Source organism: Paramisgurnus dabryanus, chromosome 19 (genome assembly GCF_030506205.2).
Source record: "Paramisgurnus dabryanus chromosome 19, PD_genome_1.1, whole genome shotgun sequence".
Taxonomy (NCBI): domain Eukaryota; kingdom Metazoa; phylum Chordata; class Actinopteri; order Cypriniformes; family Cobitidae; genus Paramisgurnus; species Paramisgurnus dabryanus.
This window is the reverse complement of record NC_133355.1, coordinates 12047178-12070557: the sequence shown is the minus strand read 5'-3', so window position 1 is coordinate 12070557 and position 23380 is coordinate 12047178. Positions and strand designations below refer to the sequence as shown.

The 23380-nt window shown below is 38.2% G+C and overlaps 1 protein-coding gene across 4 annotated transcripts; it reads left to right on the top strand.

Annotated features, from left to right (window-relative positions):
- The first annotated feature begins 323 nt into the window (after nt 1-323).
- On the top strand, nt 324-23343 carry igf2bp3 (insulin-like growth factor 2 mRNA binding protein 3). 4 transcript variants are annotated; one of them, XM_065289169.2, is made up of 16 exons: nt 324-922; nt 1878-1938; nt 9168-9216; nt 13028-13079; nt 13162-13225; nt 13921-14199; nt 14598-14732; nt 14868-14990; nt 16488-16623; nt 17063-17197; nt 17848-17919; nt 18588-18707; nt 20255-20329; nt 20419-20550; nt 20638-20751; nt 20847-23343. In XM_065289169.2, exons 1-16 carry the CDS (start codon nt 748-750, stop codon nt 20943-20945), a joined length of 1821 nt encoding a protein of 606 aa, XP_065145241.1. In that variant the 5' UTR covers nt 324-747; the 3' UTR covers nt 20946-23343. The 4 variants fall into 4 exon arrangements, with proteins under 4 accessions (XP_065145241.1, XP_065145231.1, XP_065145259.1 ...); XM_065289159.2 differs by having other exon boundaries at nt 325-922; nt 14598-14753; XM_065289187.2 differs by lacking the exon at nt 17848-17919 and having other exon boundaries at nt 325-922.
- The last annotated feature ends 37 nt before the right edge of the window (nt 23344-23380 follow it).

The following is a 23380-nucleotide window of genomic DNA, read 5'->3' as shown; positions in this document are numbered from 1 at the left end:
TAGCGCTGGCTGCGAGCGGGTGTGCGTGCAACGCCTCTTTACAACTCTACCAACAGCCAATAAGAGAGCAGAACGGCAATAGTCGAGAAAGAGTCCACCGATCGGAATATCATTGAACGGTTCAACGGTTAGAGCTAGCTTTGCACGGGATCCCTGCATATGCACGTAGAGAGGTTTTTCCCCATCTCTCTCTCTCTCTCTCTCTCTCTCTCTCTCTCTCTCTCTCTCTCTCTCTCTCTCTCTCTCTCTCTCTCTGTCCCCACCCCAGTCATCCGTGTGCCATTTTCCCCCAATCCGACACTTAATTGAGCAACCGGGACACCTCACGTGCAAAACTGATTTGTAGTTTGAACACGTGGCTCATTCAAAAAGGCAGAAGAACTTAATTTTTTTGTTTCCCGTTCTCTCGATGTTATTAAGAGGCGGCGCTTGCATAAACGTGTGTGACAATTTAGTCGCATTGCCAAAGAAAAAAAAACTTTCTCTATTTTCTTCCCTGCCCTCGCCCAAAGGAGGTGACGGAATAAATAATCGAGCTCGCGTAAAGCAAGAGGAAACGCGGGTGCGCGCAACCACGGCGGCGATCTCGTCCATCAAATATTTCAATAGGCTGGAGTGATTGGGAGAACACTCCCAGACCCTCCGCTGAGCGACAGTGCGGTTCTCTCTCCAAACACTGCCCATCTGAGCGACGCGATAAAGGGCTGCTCCTCTGCAACACGGTCGCTCTTTTCCGTACACAACAAAATGAATAAGCTATACATCGGGAACGTGAGCGAGCAGGCGAGCGCGCTGGACTTGGAAAGTATCTTTGAGCAGTGGAAGATACCGTTCAGTGCACCCTTCCTCGTAAAAAGTGGCTACGCGTTTGTGGATTGCCCCGACGAAAAGGTAGCGATGAGGGCCATTGACACTCTTTCAGGTGAGAATTAAGACTTTTGTGCCTGTGTGACTCCGAATGAATTAAAAAGCGCACGCAATGGACACATGATTAACAGTTAAAAGCCCGTGCAAAAGAGGGATGTGTGCATTTACTGAGCATGGACTGTGGTGGACGAGTCACTTTCTGTTTTTTTTAAACCACGAACTTGAGGACGCCAAGTCTAGTTTTACTACCAAAATAACTGTACGACAACTGTCCATCAAAGTTGCAGTGTTACTTCTCTATGTAGGGCGAAATAATTAACAACTCAGATGTTAATGGGTCGAGTGGTTTCACACACAGTTCGTTTGAATTAAAAAATATCACAGTGTTTCTGTGGTTTTTAAACGTGTCTCGCGGCACTTTCTGAATGTGTTAGTGGAACTTGAGTGTTAAACACAATTTATCGTATGGCGAACTGTGCCATTGTTAAATTGTATCACTTTTGTCCTTGCAATTACGAGGTTTGCAACACCAGGTGGTTGGGTTGCATTGGTGGCTCGTAGGCCTCTCGACTAGTCGCCTTGTCTCTAACAATAATAGTTTATAGGATTTGGGATGCGTGTGAACAGTAGAGATCGCAACATTTGTCTTGAAGAGATCATATGTGTGAAAATGTTCGAGATTTGAAGTGAATGTTTCGCTGCTCGTGTCTGAGGCCTGCACGCAAGCATGGGGGCAAATTTCTCTTCCATGTTTAACCTCTGGGATTTTGTGTGTGTGTGTGTATGTATGTGTATGTGTGTGTGTTTTATCAACACTGATTTTGCTTTCAAACGTCACAAACAATTTCTTTAGTTTGTACATGCGTTCATATTTGTGTGTGTGTATCGTATTAATATAACACTTTTTTGTTCTTTTTTGCACTTTCGCCAATTGTAAACAATTTGACACACACATGGATATTTTGGCCGAAGTATTGTTATTTTATTAAAATACAATTCATATTTTTCAGGGAAAGTAGAACTCCACGGAAAAGTCTTAGAAGTGGAGCACTCTGTCCCTAAACGACAAAGGTAAGAACCACTGTAATTTTGCAAATTAATAAAATGGCCATATTTTTTGTTTTAGATCTCTAAATGTTTTGACCCACTACCCCAGATTTTAAAGATGGGCCTAATTTTATTTCATTGCCCTTTTATTTGTTGTTTATATGATTAAACGATATATTTTAATTTGCAAGCGAAATGCAAGATCAGGGTGGTAATGGGGTATTGCTGCATCTGGTTATAAATTCTGTACGTAAATGTGCATAAACGTTTACGTAGCAAAAAGGTGTTCGAGTTATTGATTGATCCTCCATCCCAGCGTAATCTTTAAATCTCTCTTTTTGTTATATTTAAGGCCCTTGCACGTCAGATCACGTGCAACTGGGCCTTTTAATGTCTTCGTAAAACAGGAAACCTAGCAGAGGTGTGCAAAGTCAAAACGCAAACGTTTTAAATGGGTCCGCTCGCTACACACAGATTTCATGTGCATCTGTGGAGCCATGCTTGCAGTGGCGTCCATTTAAGAAGAAACTACTATTCAGTGCTTCCGCCCCCTCTTTCCCCTTCACGCGCTTCTCATGCACGAGATGGACTCCTTACGCGTGGATTGGAAAGGTCGAGGTCTTGTCACGAAAACTGGTTTGTGGGTTCACAGAAACTCAAAAGACTAGACGTGGTCAAACCCACAAAACACTGTTTATTTAGCCAACGGTGTAATGAGCGAGCTTTCATTTGATTGTTAAATTGTAGCAAAGGCGACGATTTTAGTAATAGTGAATTTTCTCTATTTTCTAAAAAAAAATAACAGCATTATGTCTAAATGCATAAGCAGTGCGATAATTTGTCGATCGTTTTGTTTATTTTATTACCAACAAGCGGGCATTCTTTTACAATAAATGTTTAAATTTAGAAATTATGCAGTGGCTTAAACTTGATTTGGTTTTCTCGTTAATTTGAGCAAATGACGCAAATTGATTTGCATTTTATAACACATTTCGTAATCGTTAAAACTGTTCATTTTGATCCAATTCAGTCTTTACTCGTCAAGTTATTCTTTGTGGCACAGTTAAGGACGTATCTGTTACGTTGATATTTAAAAACATGTTTATTTGATACTTTATTTACGTACGTTTTGGACCATCAAAAACATTAAATTCTTCTATCCATTTAACACAATACATAAAGTATAAATTGTAAGAGTAAAGGTTGCCCTATTAGTTAATTTTCTATGTGTGCTGTACATGTGCTGTTCATGTAGATAGGAAGAGGTCAGAGGTTGTGCATGTAAAGTTGGTTTGAACTGAGCCAATGAGAGCTAAGAACATTGAAATGCATGCTTGGAGTGATCTTGAATTCTATCACGTGAGCTTCAGCTTAGGCCCTGCCCACCTTTACACACACACGAAACCATTGAAGTTGGATAAAATTTGGCTGAATTCATGTGTACGCTATGTGAATGTTCCAGTGCTAGTGTGCATGCTATGGAACAGTTTTCTTTAGTGTGGTCAGAGAGGCAGGGTGTGTACTTAGTTGTACTTGAAATTATATATAGATGTATTCTTTGTCAACTTTCACCTTAACCTAAATTAAGACACATACTTGAATAATACCATCTCATGCATTATTGCAATTTCTGTAGCATAGCTACATGCATGAAAACATGACCGCTCCTTAACTAGTGTGTGGTGTGTGCAAAAAGTGGAGTGTTCTTGGAGAGGGCATAGGCTTGTCTCTTTAGTTCAATAAACCATTTGCTTCCATTTTGATAGCTTTCCCCCGATTACTAGCATTGCTGTTTTTGCTGGGCGGTCGCGCTGTATGTATGTGTGTGTGTACATGTGTGTGTGCAGATGTGTTGAAGAGGGGCCCCAACTGGAAGAGCGAGTATGGGAAAAGGGTCTTCGGCTACAACAGATACTCTGTTTTAAAGGATAAAAATTAAATATTGGCTAACTTTTGATTTGAAAGTTTTTAGAAATTGTTAACTACTTTGTAATCAAGAATTTAGGATATAAGATATAAAAAAATTATATATTACATACAAAGTTGCTGGGATAGTGTATACAGTTGTTTTTGTTGTAGTATTCAATGTGTGGTAAATGTGAGTGCATAGGCCTATAATTAAAAAAATTACATTTACTAAATTTGATGTATTTTAGATGTTGCATTTACAATTACCATTTTGCATTTATTGCAGTGCTTTTGGTAATATTTAGCGTTGTTCTGATTTGTAGATTGGGTTTAGCGAATCTAAAGTTGTGCTTTTATGTTCCTTGCTCCTTGGTTTTATACTTCTACAAAATATAAATATTATGTGTAATATGTGAAATTTAATAAACAAATAATTAAATGAAGAGCTTACAGTGGTTGATTTTTGAGGCTTGTGAATTTTTGTGGAATTTGCTATGTTTTCTGGTACTTTCAGGAATGTTTGTTTTGAGAACTTTAAATGCCCCAACCCCCTAAACTCTTTTGTAAACGTTCATAAATGCATGCACACAGAGATGGTTATGTTGTTAGATTAATTATTTTAAGTAAATGAAGATGCTATGAACTTTGGTTGCGTCACAACCAAACCGCCACCCCTTTTCAATTTCTTTTCTGTAGGCTAGCTTGTTACCATAGTGACCAGACCCCACCCCCCTGGAGCAGAGAAGGTTTCTGTTACCCTGAAATGGGGCACCAGCACCCCACCCCCGTCCTAACCACCACAGATGCATGCTCCCCTCTTGCTCCTATAGCTTAATCTGCTGTAGGAGAACATTCCATATAGCATTTCCACTGGAATGCAGCCCCGGAGTGGAAAAGCACACCAATGCTACCAAATTCCTTAAAGGAAAGGGAAGTTTTTAATTTGTGCATCAAATCTGGAATTTAAGACCACTTGGGTTTCAACAAAAGTTAAATGTAAAGATGTTTTTTTTTAGTAATGCATTAGCATTATTTTGTAGTTTATTTTTTTTAAAGAATGGCAAGTTATGTCTTCCACCACACCTACGTCCTCAGCTCTCTTCCTTTATTTTCTTTCCCTTTAATGTTCATGTATGCGTCTCTTTTCATACATCCAAGTGTAATACTGTTTCTTAACTTTTTTTCTGCTTGGTGAAGCACAGTTTTTCTATACTGCTGCTGGTTCTAGACTTTTTTTATATGTAGCTATAATGATTTAGCTACTCTCCTTCCAGCTCATACGTCTTTTTAAAAAAAACAGACATTCAGTATTTTCTTTACGGAAACTTCTCACTGTTTGAAATTAACATAAGCATTAAACTACCTGAAGTATTTTGCTTGACTATAGTTTACAGAATCAAATCTTTGAATTTTTGACACGGCAGACAAATGCTTACATGTGGCACGGCGTGCTGGGGGAAACATGTCCAGTGACCGCGAACATCACACAGAGATGTTGAATGCAAGTTCTTGATACAGTCTGATTCCCTGAGATGGCACTCTGTCGTTATTCTCATGGTTTAAAATTTTCCTGAAAAGCACTTTAAGTATTTCATCTTCAGACCTTGTTGTGTAGTATTAAAAGATAGGATATGGAGTTCTGGGGTGTGTCCATTTTATTGATTTAAACATGCACGTATAGGCAAAACAACACATTTTAATGTTTTTTTTTTCTTATAAAACTACAGGATAGATGGGTCAAAATTAGTTGCAGCTGTTAACGGTGCCATGGTAAATTACAGAAAAGACATTTAATACTTTTAATATATTAATGCATGCATGTGCATCTTTATTTTACAGAGACAATACAATGCAACCATTTGATTAGATGATTCCTTTACTACAGGAAATTGTGGAAGCAAAATATTGGAGTTTGGGATGTGTAGATGGCAATTGGGTGGTGCTTGGATGATTTTTTAAATTTTTTTTGCTGTACAATTAGCAAAGTGCCACACAAAGTATGCACACGTTCTCATTCATGGCATAATCAATGGCAGGTTTCTTCAAAGCCAGTTAACTATGGTTCCTTTATCATTTGTCTCTTTAGGCCCCGATATATGTGCATGTGTGTGAAATGTGGAAGAGGTGTGCGCGTGTGTCTGTCAGGTGGAGACATGTTTGTTTTCTCATGTCCTCTGTACATTTTGTTCTTGTCAACGTTCTTGTTAGTGTGTAAATATGTGAGTATACAGAACGTGAACTTTGGAGTTCACATTCTGGCCACTATAGATCTTGCGTAATCACTGCACCAAACATACACATTCATGAAATGCTTACCTATGTTAAAGCTAGCATACTGCACTGTAGTGGAATTTACCCGTTAAAATAATTTTACTGTAAATATATGGCTTATTTATAGACTATTTAAATCTGAAGGAACGTGCTGATGTGGTCTTGGTGGTAGCAAAATTGCAGTTTGTTGCACTTTGGTCTTCATTTCAGAATCTGAAGTCTATCTAAATCTTTTCTGATTCCTATTGTTGTGGTCATGGAATGATTTACTACTGTAACAATTACTTTGTTATTTAAGTAACTTTGAGTCGTAATATAACAAGGTAGACATTTTACATAATGCCAGGGTTTTTGACAGATACAGCTAATTTCTTATCTGCTGCATTGACTGATACCATGTACATTACGCTTTTATCCAAAGCGACTGCGTTCAAGATATAGATTTATCAGTATGTGTTTCTTGGGAATCAAACCCGCAACCTTTGTGCTGATAGCAATGCACCTACTGATTTAGCAACAGTTTTTTTTCATAATAGGTTTTTAAGTTTATTCTCTGACCAATAGGCTTTGAAGACAGGGAGTTAAATGTAGAGTTCAGAATTTGTAATAATTTAAAACGCAATGTATTGAACACCCTTCTATATTTTTACATAGGCTATAAACGTTGCTAAACTGACCCCACGTTTATCATTTTAATCTACATGTCAGCATTTAAGAAATCAAGGCACCTGGCAAAATGCCAGACATCTTCGATGTAATACCGCCTTGTCTAGTCAGGCTTTATCTGTTTATTAGATGCAAAATCAATCTCCTCTACAACCAGTGGGTAATTACAGCGCAGTGGGGTATATAGGCATGTACATGTACATGCATCAAAATGAAGTGTTGCAACCTCTAATATTTTGACTGTTCTGTTTAATTTTTAATCTTAGTACATGACAACCCCTGTATAGCAGATGCAAAATGTTGTTAAGAGTCTGTGGCCTTACAATCTCTTATCTAGGTAAATATATAGGCTTTATTTATAAAGGTAATAATTTTTCTAAATTTAAAATGTAATGTTTTTTACTAGGGTTGCACGATATTGAAGAAAATGCAATAATTCAATACATATGTAATACGATAATGCTTTAAGTTTCTAAAATCCATTAAATTATATTAAATATATTTAAATGAAAACCAGAATACTTTTCACAATGCTTTTTGGAAAAGAAAGCTTCACTACTCACTTTGTCTCACCAGTCTGCTATCTGCATCGACCTAAAACTGATTATACTATTTGTTGAAGTCATGTAGTTATTGCATGCCATTGCGGTATGCATATCGCGGTATGACCGCTTGCGGTATCCTTATTGTTTCAATACATCTTGCACAGGGCTCAACGCAAATAATTTTTTATACTGGGCCAGGCGTTCAGGTTTTCACTTGCCCTGCCAAAATTTTCACTGGTCCCAATAAATGTCAGCATTACATATTTAAAAATAATATTTAAAAATCGAATATAATTGTATACATATACAGACATGTTCTAACGAAAAAGGCTCCCAAATGTTCTGCTTTACCTGTAAACTGATAGCAAACTGTGCAATATATTGCATAGTTTCTTTCGTCGTGTTTTACCCAAGTAAATGTCTGCTTCCGAGATGTTAAATAACATACATTGATGCAAATAATTTTTTATACTGGGCCAGGCGTTCAGGTTTTCACTTGCCCTGCCAAAATTTTCACTGGTCCCAATAAATGTCAGTATCACATATTTAAAAATAATATTTAAAAATCTAATATAATTGTATACATATACAGACATGTTCTAACGAAAAAGGCTCCCAATTGTTCTGCTTTACCTGTAAACTGACAGCAAACTGTGCAATATATTGCATAGTTTCTTTCGTCGTGTTTTACCCAAGTAAATGTCTGCTTCCGAGATGTTAAATAACATACATTGATGAAAATATATTTTAGTGACTGAGGGTGAAGCACTGGCCCGATCGGGCAAGTGACAATACTTTTTACTGGCCCGAACGTCTCTCACGCTTGCCCCGTCCACTGGGCAGTCCTTTATGTTGAGCCCTGTTGCAGCTTTTTTACCCTTTCGTCATTAGCTTAACCTAAGTTTTAACTAGTTAAAAGTTTTAACTTAGCTGTTCTATTATTTCCCTGTTTACAGCAGGTTAATAAGTGCGGTGTATTTTTTTGTATTCTAAATAACCTGATTTCTAAACTTCAAAGTGGCACTGAAAGGCTTTACTTGCCTCGTCGGACACATGTGTGGCATTAGTACTATTTGTGTTACGTACATTGTCTAAGAATACAACAAGTCCCAGGTTTGTGTTTGCTTGAGTTGATGAACTCCAGTATGCCATTTGGTAGGCTTGGTGTCATCGCTAACATGCTTCCTTATGTTGCTTTAGTCTAATGGTTGCTAATCGTTTGCTCAATTCACCCCTTAATCGTTCCCTAATCTTCAAATACACACATGGTCCGGTATCTTGTCCAGGAGGTATAATAACATTAGTGTAATAATAATATTACAACAGTGGTGTAGTTTCATTATGCATTTCTTTTTGTAAGGTTGGCGTTATGTAACTGGGGAACCTAAGAAAAACCGGCGAAAGATCTCAAAAATGACTAAATTAGTCTTTACTTTCAGTTCCGTTTTATAGCCGTGGCCTTGAATTAATCATTTGCCAAGTGTTTACAGAATTAAAAGGGTCTGTTTCCTTAGATGCTATCTAGCTTTTAATCCTCCTTTCCATTCATAGAAACAGGAGGCATGCAAAGGAACTTTGCAACGTTGTTTGCGTACAGCTTTATTCTGGTCGGTCACGTTGCAAAATGGCTTCATTTTATTTTAAAATGACTTCAAACAATCAACGCTGTACCATTTGTCAATGTAATTAATTTTGATAGACATCAGCTAAAAGAGCATACAGTCCTCTAATAGGCGTTTCAAGTTGGAGTCCAATTTACACAGTTTCTTCCTTAAATATTCCTATAAATAAGTGTGTCAATCAAAATATATCCTACCTATGTGATGGCCTTCTGTAATTTGTAACGCCCTTCTGTATTTGCAGGAGCTGCAAGCTGCAGATCAGGAATATTCCACCTCACATGCAGTGGGAAGTAAGTGATTTCTTTTTTTCTACGCTAGGGTAAATCGGATTGTACAGGGTATATGATGTTGAAACTGTATTGTGACTTGTTGCTTCGCCACCACACCTCAGCAGCATTGGTATTTTTAACCGCCAGCCTAGAGGGTAAAGATGTCAAATTTGATGTCTTGGACTACATGAGGGCATACACACTCGAAGCCAACAAATACATGAAAGTATTTTTAAGCAACTGCCCCTCATTGATTTAAATGGAGATATTCCATGCAGTCACTTCGGAACCAGAAAGTTTTGTCTGTTTCAAAAAGTGTGCATGTGTGACCTGAATTCAGTGAGGTCGGAGCTTCATGAAGCCTCATAATGTGATCTAAAGGAACAAAAATTATGGTTTGTCCAAAAGACCTTACTATACCATGGATGCTAACACCTCACTAACCCTTCCCTTGATCTATGTTCTGCTACCCTTTTAACAAGCATATTTTCTGAATTGTAAGTTTCGATCCCTGTATAGTACAGTGCAAATCTTAATCTGATTACAATAAAATGCTTTTTAAAGGAAAACACCACTGTTTTTCAATATTTTACTATGTTTTTACCTCAACTTAGACAATTAATACATGCCTATCTTTTTTCAATGTGTGCACTTAATCTTTGTACAGCGTATCGTCAATGTGTTAGCATTTAGCCTAGCCCCATTCATTCCTTAGGATCCAAACAGGGATGAATTTAGAAGCCACCAAACACTTCCATGTTTTCTCTATTTAAAGTCTGTTACTTGAGTAGGTACATGAGTAATTAAACGTGGCGGTTTTTTTAAGAGGATAATAAATTAGAACTGTATTGTATGGTGGAAGCACTTAATTTGCAGCACTTCGACCTTGGGTGCAGTAATATTGACAGAAGTTTGAGCCAGAGGGGGAGGAGTCAGGAGTGATGATGTTACTGCGTGCCGAGGTCGAAGTGCTGCAAACGAAGTGCTCTTCCGCCATAAAATATAGTTCCCATTTTTTAATCCACTTTTTGCCACGTTTTATTTTGTGCCACCATACTTAGTCGTGTAACTACTCATGTAACAGTCTTTAAATAGGGAAAACATTGGTGTTTGGTGGCTTCTAAATTCATCCCTGTTTGGATCCTAAGGAATTAATGGGGCTAGGCTAAATGCTAACACATTCACGACACGCTGTACAAAGATTAATTGCATACATTGAAAAAGATACATAGTAAAATAATTTAACGGTGGTGTTTTCCTTTAAGCCCTTCACCATTAGCAAATGCTACTGTTGAGCTTCACTTATGTAATGTATATCCAGGTGTGGTACACTGCTCTTCGCCTTTCCTACTCCCATCGACCGTTTGATAACTCTCAGAAAACATTTACATTGCTTGTTCCTACATGTACATTTTACATTTATGCATCTGGCAGACACTTTTATCCAAAGCAAATTATAGTGCATTCAAGGTGTACAGTTTTAGCTTTATGTGCTTTCCCTGGGAATCGAACCCACTGCTAATGTAATGCTTTGCCAGTTGAGCTTAGGAACATGATTTGGTTCATAAATTAAAAATGGCATAGTTCGTTCTCATAGTTTAGGTGAACCTCAAGGGATTCCCAATTCACAGGGTCCCTACTTAGTGTATACTTCTCCCTATAATCGCTGTTGTCAGTTGTGATGCTGTACAGTACAGCAACTTAGGCAATTGATCAGCTGTCATAAGCTCACCCTTTAACACTGAATTCCTCCAAGGCCCTTGCATTTGTATGATTTTTATGGTGAACATAAAACCTTTGACAGATGGAAAGAAGTCTCTAGTTTGAAAAAATGAAAGCAACACTTTGACCAACAAGGAATCCGTAAGAGGCTCAGGAAACTTTGACTGCAGATTAATATTAATGTATGAATAAATATTTTCACTTTGTTGTTGCTAGGCCACTTATATTTGTTGTAATTTAATGTTTTAGAAGCAGTGATCAACATTTTGTCACCTTTTTTGGCGTAGCTGTCTGCATATAATAATTGTTTTCTTTCTTGTGCAAAACAAGAAATTATCCTTTGGCTTATATAAAAAACTAAGTGTTGCAATGACATCTCCATTGTCATTTTACATGCTAAACATTTATGCAAGTCAATTGAAATTTACAAAACTTAAGATTTTATGTACGTTTACAAAGACCAAATATTGCACACTCAGACTAAAATATATATATAAAACACATGGTCTGGATTCGTAACACGTGGAATAGGTTAGTGAGACAAAAGGAATATTACAGGGTTCACTGGTTTAGTACTGTAAATATTGCCGTTAATAATAAATCTGAAAAAAATACATTTCTATTGTATATTAAGAAAATATGTATCATTCACCACATACAAGACTATTAAAATCATCTATACACTGTGTTTTGTGGTGCTAACAGAATTTTTAGTGCAGCAAACAAAATAGTTTGTGTAGAGTTCATTTAAACATTATTTGTGCTTTTTTTGTTGCTTATAGCCTTGTTTTGAAAGCGGTTTGTGTATATACACAAGTAATGTGTAAATGCACATTTGTTTTGGCTTACAGCCTTGTTTTGAATGCATAAAAATGGCTGTATTTAACTAATTTTTAAGGTTGTCCAATGTTTAGAACAACACGCTTGTAAATTTACTCTATAAATTTAATGAGGGTTTTGGGGTTGGAAGTGCTGAATTATTTATATATATATGTTTTTTGTTAATGGAAGACTCAATTTTGCATGAGCTGAATGTAAAAAAAATCAGTCATGTCGCCTTTTTATGCAAAAAAAACACGCTTTTTAATTAAAGCACATTTTCCCTTAATACTGCTCAATATAATTCCACAGTCACTGATGTCATGCTGCGAAAATGTCAAGTACCTACTCGAGCAAGATTTATTTAACCCCTCCTTCCTCCCTTTTTAAAAACAATCATGTGTGTTACCCAGAATTTGTTTAGTTGAAATTGAATTGAATTTTCCCAAGCACATTGCGGGGCTTTCATGAACTGTTAGATCTTTGAGTCCAAGATACGGTTTTCTATGTGACCAGGCTCGGGGCAAGCTCAGCCAGGGCTCGATTTTAACCGACTGCCCCTTCTGGCCGCAGGCCTGTGCTGTGTGAACGCACAGAATGTGTAGATCAACTCCCCTTCCCCTCATTGCATGGTGTCCAAAACCCAACCACACCCCTTCCTCTTTCACCCGATTGAAGAAACCATGGTCTTATTGGCCTTTAGTCAAAGAGTGACTGGTTGGGTAGCCAATAGCAGCAGATGCCCAATGGCTGCTGGGAATTCCATAGTAATGCACCCGCCAACCAATGGGAAGGCATGGAGGAAAAGGAAGTGATGGTTGGTGGGGGTGGTGAGCATTAGTATGTGTGACGTATAGAGGGCTTGTGTATTTGAACATGGGTTAGAGGAAACCAAGAAGCTTTCAATGTTCTCTGGCTTCATGGTTCCTTTAGTGGACATGTGGTGGAACTGCAAAACAATTACATTGTGTCAAGCGTTGTGTTGAATTGTAGTGTTTTTTGCCTTTTTGTAATTGGTTAAATTGCAAAAAAGTATTGGTTATTTACTTTGATTTGACACAACTTGAACTTAAGTTGTTGTGACCCTCAGTTAAGATCAAGATTGGTAAAATGCTAGCTTTTTTCCCTTTTTTTGTGTTACCAACCTTACGCAGTCAGTCACTGTGCTTTTCTCCAACCCCAACCAGCTATTTAATACTATGATAATTGTGCATGTAGATTGAGTATTGTCTAATCTTTCATTTCTGTTATGTACAATCCTAAAGTTACTCTGGCTTGTTTTCACCAACAGGTTTTGGATGGGTTGTTAGCACAGTATGGCACAGTGGAAAGCTGTGAACAAGGTAGGACACTTCTAAATTTCTATAAAAATGTATTTCTCTTTGGCTTTAGTTTTCACTAATTCTTTCATTACACTGTCTTCAGTCAACACCGACACAGAGACCGCTGTTGTCAATGTGCGATATGGTGCCAAGGACCAAGCCAGAGAGTGAGTACCATCTGCCTCCGATTCAGCCCCCCAAAACGTCTCTGTCCCACGTCTCGCAGTAAAATGCGAGACTGTTAGTTCCACATGCAATGCTATTGGGGGTTTATTCAACAATTATAATAACTCATTCAGTGCCACCTACTGTTTGATTAGTAGAACTGCAGAGCAGTCACGGGAGTTGAGGAAGCCCCTGGTTCATGAATGGAAAGTCTTGGATAAAGGACTCTTTAGCGATTGTTTGCGCACAAAAGGAGTTCCTGTTAGCATCCGCCAGTGGATGTCAATGATTTGGTGGGCTTAAAGGGGTCCCATCTGAGCCTCATGGTCTTTAACACCCCTATCAGTTTCGGTTAATTTTAACATGTGCCATCATGGAAAAGAAGTGTTAGTTCCCTTTGCCTAGTATCTAAAAATGTGTTTATATTTGATAAGGCTTTTCTTAAAACCTGTACTTGGATTTATAATGTAATTCTTAATAATTCAGTGTTCAGTATAGCAATCAGATGATGACTCTTGATCCATGCAAGGAGAGACTCTTTATCCTTTCTGATTCTTTTTTTGGTTCAGTCCATCTATTGCAGCGTTTGTCCTTATCTTTCATTCACTAAAGTGTATCTTCACCACCAAAGAATGGTGATTTGCAAACACAAGTTATCTGTTTATGTCTCTCATCTCTCTGTTACTCGCTTTTCCAGGGCATTAGACAAATTAAACGGCTTCCTCATGGAGAACTACGCACTAAAGGTTTCCTATATCCCAGACGAGAACGCTGCAGCTGACCCTCCTGCCATGGGCAACAGAAGAGGCTTCAACTCACGTGGGCCACCTCGCCAAGGTTCCCCAAATCTGGGCGCGAGACCCAAACTGCAGTCAGACGTTCCTCTGCGCATGCTGGTGCCCACACAATTTGTGGGAGCTATTATTGGCAAGGAAGGTGCCACCATCCGCAACATTACCAAACAAACACACTCAAAGTAAGAATACTTTGTATGTGTGGTTCTATACAGACCAAGTGTGCATGCTTGTTTTAACACTCGTGTTAACAGGTTATAGCATGCTGCATTGCAAATCCATGTAATCTGTTGCCATATAGTTTTTTTTCCTAAGCTAAGCAAGCTTTATTTTATGCGTTTATTTTTTGCATTAATGGATGCGTTCATGCTTCCAAGTTCTTTTAACAGAATATCATGAAAATATTATGCCTCTGGTATCGCTTTTTAAAAATCAAGGGGTTTACAAACCCTATAGAAACATGTGTATGATTGTTGCCTTCAGGGAAGGGAAACTCCCTCTCTCTCTCTGGGGTGTTGGAAAGGAAACTGGGTCGATCAGACTGGTCTAACTGGTTGCGTATCCATGTCTGTGCACGCAGGATTGATATTCACCGCAAGGAGAACGCGGGAGCGGCGGAGAAGCCCATCACCGTTCACTCCACGCCAGAGGGCTGCAGCTCTGCCTGCCGCAGCATCATGGAGATCATGCAGAAAGAGGCGATCGACACTAAGATGTGCGAGGACACGCAAGCACTGTATATCACCTCACTAATCTCTCTTTCTTTTTTCTGTCCAGATATTTCTCAAAGACATTTTAACTCTGTCATGTTCATACACACTTGATCACTCTTTGCTCTTCTGACACACAGCACTGAAGAAATTCCCCTGAAGATCTTGGCTCATAATAACTTTGTGGGTCGTCTGATTGGGAAAGAAGGCCGCAACTTGAAGAAAATCGAGCAGGATACTGACACAAAGATCACAATTTCACCGTACGTAGCTTTTTAAAAGTTTACAAAATGCCACAGCCTTACTCATTTTACATTCAATGTTTTCGTGGTGTTCTTTTTTGTTGTGGTGTTAACCTTGTGCATCAATTCCCTTGATGTAATTCTGAGCACCGCCAATGTAATTTGTGGTGGATTATTGAGAGTTGTGTTGTTATGAGTAGGGGAGAGCGGGGCACAACGTAACGGGCTTGGGTTTTCAAAAAATATTTGAGTTTGATTGATTATAATTTTTACACAGCACATCTCTGCTTCAAATGAACATTTGAAGTTTGTTTCTATTAACATTCTTGGACAATTACACCAAACGTGACATAAGTGCAAACGTTACAACTTACCCCATAGGTGAGGTTAATTGTAACAAAAATTAAGTTTGCAGGCAAATATTTAAATACTATTTTGTCTATATACTTGAAGTGGATATTGTTTATATATCTGTCTATAGTATCCACACTGTATTCATTCATCCAGTCCTGTTCTAACAATAGTTCAATCATAAATGGATACAAATGTCTAAATATGTGAGAAAAAGCTGCACAATTATGACAATTTTTTTTATATGAGACCCAGTCTGTAATAACCATACTACAGTTTCAAAAATCGAAGATAATGAGCAACAAAGTCTGATTTTAGCCATTCATTTCATTATGATTTCAATCTTTGACGTGACCTTATTTAATCAATATTAAAGATATGAACAAAAATAAATTTGAAATTTATTCGTATGTAGCCTATTTAAAACAACGGCAAGAATTACGCTAACGTTAGCGGTTTTCATATCGTAAGTGCCGAGGGGTTAGTTGTAACACAGCGTTACAATTAACCCCACTGGGTCAAAATATTTTCAAGCCCACCAAAAAAGTTGCTAAGAGCTGCAGACATATTTCAAAACAATGCTATGATTTAATCAACAAGACACTGATTAATATGACACAGCATTGGATTTGGTATCTTACACACCCAATTTTGAAACTGAAAAAACATATGATGAAAAAATTTACTTGCATGCCACCAAAACTCATCAATAACTCTCTGGAAAAACATTATACATTTCCAATAATTTGCGGGAGATCGTCTATTGGCAGAGTGAAAAAATACCGGAAAATCTAAACGCTCAACCTTGTGCAACAATGTAAACAGTCTGTGTTTCAACTAACCCCGCGTTAGTTTTTCCCCCGTGCACCCCTACAAGATGTTGCCTTTATTCTATAGAGTGCTTATTTTTAAGCATTACTCTGCAATATACAAATTTATTCTGAAAAAAATTAAAAGTGAACATTGTAAACACTGCTGTGCCCATTAGTTTTTGGCAGCATATTGCATGTTAACCACAGCCCATTTTGTTATTCCCACTGTTTACCCATCACTCCCTAATATTAGTCTTGTCTGCTATCATTTAAGTGTAATATTGCATATAGCAAATTTCATCTTTACCATATGTTTTTTTTCATTTTCACTCTTTAACCCTCCCTCCCTTTTTAGTTTGCAGGATCTGACCCTTTATAACCCAGAGCGAACCATTACGGTTAAGGGCACGCTAGAGGCTTGTGCGAAGGCAGAGGAGGAAATCATGAAGAAAATCCGCGAGTCCTACGAGAACGATGTCGCTGCCATGCATGTGAGTTTATTACAGTCATTAACATTAAAGCGTTTGAGGCTCGGTACAAGTTCAGCTTAAACAGTTCAGCATTTATGATAATATGTCAACTACTGCAAGAAATAATAAACTTTTAATGAAAAAACGTGAACGGTTACGATGACATTCTTGCAAACGGAGCATATAGCAATACATTATTAAATTAATACACAATTTTTAACCTCCAATTTTAAATATTATATATGCCAAAATGAGACTAGTGTGAGAAAATCGCTTCCTAACATGTAAAAATTATATCCATCCATAACCCTTGTTGTCACGATGACACATTAATTGTATCTAGAATCTTTGTGTCATCTGACACTGTGCAACACACAAAATGCTGTTAAGCTCAAGTGTTTTTCTATTCAAAATCGCTCGCATGTCACTAGAAGATTTTAAGAGATTTTTCTTCCTCCAGCTACAATCTAACTTGATTCCTGGGCTAAATCTGAACGCGTTGGGAATTTTCCCCGGCGCAGCAGGCGGAGGGATGTCATCACCTGTAGTTTCAGGACCTCCAGCTGGAGCTCAGGCTGGCTATCAGTCATTTGGGGTAAGAAAATTTAATGAGATTGGTGTACATGTGTGTTAATATGCAAGTAGTGTTAAGATACATCTTGAGAGATCACTTTAAATTTAAAGCCTCTTTCTCTCCAGGAATATGGACCAAAATTATTAATGCACATAGCAAACCAGATTTATAGGTGTGACGTCAATACAAACTTTTTGGCTATTTTAAAAAAGGACAAGCCATTCAATGGTGTTTTGTCTCCGTTTCCTGTTTCAATAGAAATACATCAAGACAAGAAAAAAAGCACTCTTCAAATCAGTTCAGGGGCTGTGTAACTTTTACATTTATGCATTTGGCAGACACTTACCCAATGCACTATTCATAGTATACATTTTATCAGTACATGTGCTCCCTGGGATCAAATGCATACATTACTTGACTCCAGAAGTGAATGGGAAGTTCGCAGTATGTACACTGTCAGAATAAATGGTACAAAAGCTGATACTGAGATGGTACTGTTTAAAAATGTCCTGATATGAACCACTTGGGCACCTTTGAGGTACTAAACTGCACCCTTTGGGAACAACGGTGTACTTTTTGAAAGGTACCACCGCAGTGATCGCTTTTGTGCCTTTCTGAGAGTGTGTGTGGGAGACAGACGGTGTGTGTTAATGTGTATGTTTCTCCCGTAGTGCAGCGTGTTTGGGGGTGAGGTGCCGTTTTGGGCCTCTACTCTCTCCACCAGCAGCAGTCCAACCTTGTCTGTAAGTTTCTTTACCCACCATGCACTGCATGGCTTGGCTGCTCGCTACTGGATTGGCTGAAGAGACACATGTTAGCAACCTGATTAGTCGCTGCCTGGAGGGCGAAACTCCGCCCCTCCCCAAGCTAACAGAGTTTGTGCTGAAATGCTGGGTTTAACATGCAATATGTGGACCTGAAATGCTGAATGGGTTGGTGCAGGGTGGGATGAGTGTTGTCAATCCAGTGAGTTAGGAAGGGCTTGAATAACATGGACTAACATCACGAACTACAAAGAAATGTGCAGGTGTGTGTGTCTGTGTGTGTGTCATATCATATCTGCTTTATTCTATCTTTCTCCAAGGTTAAAAATGTCAAAGTATTTGTTTAGTCCTTATTTTAATTCTCAATGGGAACTTTTTATTCTTGATCCTTATGTCTTTAAAATGACATGGTTATTATTATGGGTTTCTGATGTCAAAATCATGGGGTGAAGTTTTTCGGTTCTGTGACATGACCTTTCTAAAACAAAACTACTGACAGTGAATGGTTAAATATTCAAAGAGCAGGCTACAAGTGATATCTAGGAGGTTCAGTTAATTGTCTGTTTAAGAGGGTTTAGCTGGATGTATCGCCATGTGAAGCATGTTTTTGTGTTAAATGTATATTAACTCTGTTTTTGTGCCAACAGGGACAGGTGGAGTCAGAAACGGTGCATCTCTTTATTCCTGCATTGGCAGTTGGTGCTATTATCGGCAAACAAGGCCAGCACATCAAACAGCTCAGCCGCTTTGCTGGAGCGTCAATCAAAGTAAGTATTGGGCAAAAAATATTGATAACGCTATATTTGCAGTGCCTTTCTTACACGTTACGTGTAATTATCATAGTAAAAAATGTGTTTTGCATAATTACATGCAACTAACCGTAAAGCAAACCCTAATCCTTTAGTGCATACATGTTATTTATAAAGTGTGAGTTGTAGTTCAGCATAAGACCTGTTTTGTGAGGTAGGTAGCAAGGTAATACCTACAGTAATAACGCCCCTTAAAGGAGTAGTCCACTTTATAGATGGGGCCCATTGACTTACCATAGTTTTTTTTTCCTACTATGAAAAGTAAATGGACCCCATCTTTAAAGTGGACTACTCCTTTAATATGCACTATCCAACTACGGCACTGACATTTAGTGCAGAGAGAGAGAGCGAGAGAAAAAAATTGAAAGCATAATTGAGTTTCTATTCCATTACGATCAGTGTTTGCATTTCATCAGCTCATTTGCATTTAAAAGGACACGCCCAAAAACTGCTAATTTTTGCTCGGACCTACAAAATGGGAATTTGAACATGCTATAATACATTATCTGTGGGGAATTTTAAGCTAAAACTTTACATAAGCACTCTGGGGACACCAAAGACTTATTTTATATCTTTAAAAAAATCTCATATGACCCCTTTAAGTTCTCTGTACATAAGTGTATTATGTAACAGAGACATGTTCAAATGAAGTGTAATTGAATTATTGAAATTTATTTTTGTTGTATTTTTATAACTTTCTTTAAATAGTGTGGTCAAAAACATGTAGGGGCGGTTTCCCGGATGGGGATTAGACTAGTCCTAGACTAAAATAAATATAAGAACTCTCCAAACTCAAAACAACTTGCACTGACATATCTTAAAACACATCCGTGCCCTTCGTTTTGCCTCAAAATGCACACAAGAAATGTTTTTATTAAGACATGTTTGTAAAAACTAGTTATATTTCCAAATTAAACTAAGACCTAGTCCTGGCCCTAGCCGGGAAACCACCACATAGATTTAAATTTAAAGTCCCCATAAAATCAAAACTCACAATTCTTATTATTAAAGGAACAGTATGTAGGATTGTGGTCAGAACTGGTACTGCAATCTCACAACTGGTGGCCGATACACAAAATGACAACATAAACATCAGTTGAGGGCTGCAACTCCACTTTTTAAATGACAATATCCTGGCCGGACCACTGTTGTCAGTGATCTTAGTATTTGAAATGAAAATTATTTATTAATGTCTAGTGACATATCAGGGCCATTTTATGATTAATTGATATACATTTCTTAAATACTGTTCCTTTAAATATAATATTGTAGTGTTTATTAAAACAATTTATCCTTGTGGTTCATTTACTTTTTCATGTCCCCTTAAACTAAAATCAAAATCTGAAAATGCCCTATTTTGGCAATCCTCTGATGTCAGCTAGATGTCTTGTTGGGCGGAGCATCTATTAAACCCGCTCACAATCCTGTTCACAGGAATTTAAGGGTGATTTTGATAAATCATCTCAAGTGAGGATCAACTAACGTCTGTTTTTTTTTCCTGAAAGATTGCCCCGGCTGATGGAGTCGAAGCCAAACAAAGAATGGTCATTATTACTGGACCACCAGAGGCACAGTTCAAGGTAAAACCTTTTTCACCATTCACAGCTCTGTGTGAAAACACACAGGCATTTACCCCAACCAGAGAATGAATGTGTAAATGTTTTCTCAGGCTCAGGGACGAATCTTTGGGAAGTTAAAGGAAGAGAACTTCTTCGGACCGAAGGAAGAGGTTAAATTAGAGGCTCACATAAAAGTGCCATCGTTCGCTGCTGGCAGAGTAATTGGCAAAGGTGGCAAAACGGTAAACATTTTTATAAAGCTCATTTTCAGTGCTAAGGTTTGCTGTTTAAGTCAGCTTATCACCTGCGTTAATGCGTATTTCTCATAGGTTAATGAACTACAGAACTTGACCAGTGCTGAGGTGGTTGTTCCACGGGACCAGACGCCTGATGAAGACGACCAAGTTGTGGTAAAAATCACAGGACACTTCTATGCAAGCCAGGTGATTATTTTACATAGTAGAGCTTCATATGCATTTAATAAGACCAATACAGTTTTTTTTCTTATTTAGTATCGTTTTATTTCTGTGTTTTCTAGCTGGCCCAGCGAAAGATCCAGGAGATTATCTCTCAGGTGAGGCGGCAGCAGCAGCCCAAGCCCTCGGCCACAGGTCCACCAGTCGCCCGGAGGAAATAGAGCCACTACGTTTTCTTTCGGAGACGAACTGGATGTGGGACACGCCCATCTCAAGGGTCAGGGAATGTCCTTCCAACCCCGCCCACTTTTACACCATTCCTCATAAAGGTTCAGTGTTACACCTGCACACTTTTCCCCCTCCCAATCGAAATTCATTGGAAACCTTGCCACCCTACCAGTGGCTGTGCAGTCCCTAATTGACAGTTTTTGTTGTTGTTTTTTTAAACTGGTGCATTTGAGTTTTTGGTGCAAATGTTATTTAATGAAGGAATGGACTGAATGGGCGGGGTTTAAGGTCTTTGGCTTGAGATGGGTAAGGATTAATGTTTGAGTATGTGGTCCTGGTATCCATAGTGGCTTTTTATAAATTCTGATGCATTTTATAGATAGATTATATATATAAATACATATATGAAATTATGAAAGAAGGTGGAACAACACTGCCACTTATAACTGAGGGAAGTGTTGATTGGTGTTGGCCAGAAATAAAAGTTAATATGCATTTTTACTGATCTACCTCAGGATAGAGTACCTCAGAGAAAAAAGAAAATGATATATGAAAAAAATGTTCTGTTCCTTTTTTATTTTGCTTTGTGGTATTTTGTATACTTTATAAAGCTAATAGTTCTTGAACATTTTTATTTTTTTAAGAAAATGTAAAATTTTGTCTGTAGTTAACGAACAAATCCTGAACTCCGCCTTTAGAGCGCACGTCGAATAAATATCGTTTTACCGCATACATGCCGGCTAAGAGCGGAGTTCAGGATGTTTTTTGCTAGCTACAGATAGGAGAACGAAAAGAAAAGCGCCTCAGTGTCGCTGAAGAGCCACCACCCTCTGAACACCGTCAAAGTAATGAGAATTACAACACCGGTCGTACATACCGCAAAAATACCGTTTAGAAAACATTTTTGGCGGGAGCACAAGTTTCACTTGCATTTCATTACATTTCAGTTAGGGTTGGATGCAAGCAATAGAGGTCGGGGATAACCAAGGTCCCGCTGTAAGCTCTTTGACACCCATCATCCTTTGTGCGACTAGTTGTCTGTCATAGTTAAAAAAGTAACGGTCATCCCGATTGAGGTTAGTTTTTCTTTTTCCCTTTTCCAAGTAATGCGCTCCGTTTGACCTTTGGGACAAGCTCCCACACTGGGTTGCATAAAACCAAGCTTTACATGTCGAAAATTTTCAGTGTTGAACATCAATAAATGCATGTCAGGGGTCGGGGATTTACACTTTTTGCGTTTCTAGCTTTAGGTTGCAATAGTTAAGGGCGCGTCTCTAGGCTAACAAGCAGTAACGTAGATGGACGCGCAAACGGTTTCATTTATACCTTTTTCGTTTGTCATTCAAAGTGGAAAAATACAAAAAAATCTATTATATAATGAACATTAGCAAGGAAAAAATTAGTAAAGAAACTGAAAAAACAATATTCCTATGTTTTCATGCAGAATGTAAATATGATTTGATTGTGGTAAAGTTGAGTGCATCCAAGCTTCCACACTAGTAAGACCGCTGTCTACCTCAGCTGAGGCAAAGGTGGGTGGGAGGAAAACCTTGCACCTCACCTTAAACCTCCAGCGCGCGCAGCGATACCTCAAGTCCCTCGCGAACACTTCCACACTGGGTATGCGCGTTGCGCCTTAGCGCTGACCGGAGGGGCACAAGTGATCGTTTTATTTTTCTTTCCAACTTCCCTTACACACGTTTTTGATCTACCTCTTATTAGAAAAGTATTTAAATTAGAGGCATATTGCTATGTGTTAGAATCTATAGGGTCATGTTTCAGCTGGCCCTTTCCTTACAGAAAAATCTCTTTTGAAAATCATGTTTGATTAGACTTTAAAAATGAGTGAGAAAATGTATTTCATTTTTGCCTGCAATTTATTCTCTGCTAACTGATTTGAAACCTCACCTTTATCGCTGCTTCTTTCTGCTTCTTGGATTGGTGGTATGAGTTTGTTGTATTGGACTTGATTTCTTGCATTGGTATTGTATTAAAGGTCAAAATGTTTAATTTCAGATCTGATTAATGGCTAGAAAGAGTTTGTTGTCAAGGGGCTGCTTTGTTTCTTGCTTATGAAAAATGAACAATGAAGTCTTTATTTTTTACACTTTTTATGTCTTATGGATGCTACAGTTTTCTTTCTGATTTTCTTTTCTTTTTTTGACTGGGATCTAATCCAATTTCATTTCATGGCTGCGTAGTGTTGTGAGTCATGTTTCAGTGGGAATGTGATGTGGAATTCTGGGAAACGGAGTTGTTCCGGAAAAGTGGTTCGATTTCAGCATGATAAGCAACATCCCCTCCGACCGTGCTTGTACGCCCTCACACACCTCCACTTGTCAAATGCCTCTGATACAAAGAAAATAATTAAAAGTCAAGTTGGCTCCTAGCTATCGTTGTTTGTGGTTCCTTTTGATGTTTGTGGTGT

What these genes read in the sequence shown, in the direction of transcription:
- igf2bp3 (XM_065289159.2), top strand. Translation starts at nt 748, where the DNA reads ATGAATAAGCTATACATCGGGAACGTGAGCGAGCAGGCGAGCGCGCTG. An exon ending in GGCCATTGACACTCTTTCAG is followed by an intron (nt 923 to 1,877) that starts GTGAGAATTAAG and finishes CATATTTTTCAG; the next exon opens with GGAAAGTAGAACTCCACGGA. An exon ending in CACCAGAGGCACAGTTCAAG is followed by an intron (nt 20,330 to 20,418) that starts GTAAAACCTTTT and finishes ATGTTTTCTCAG; the next exon opens with GCTCAGGGACGAATCTTTGG.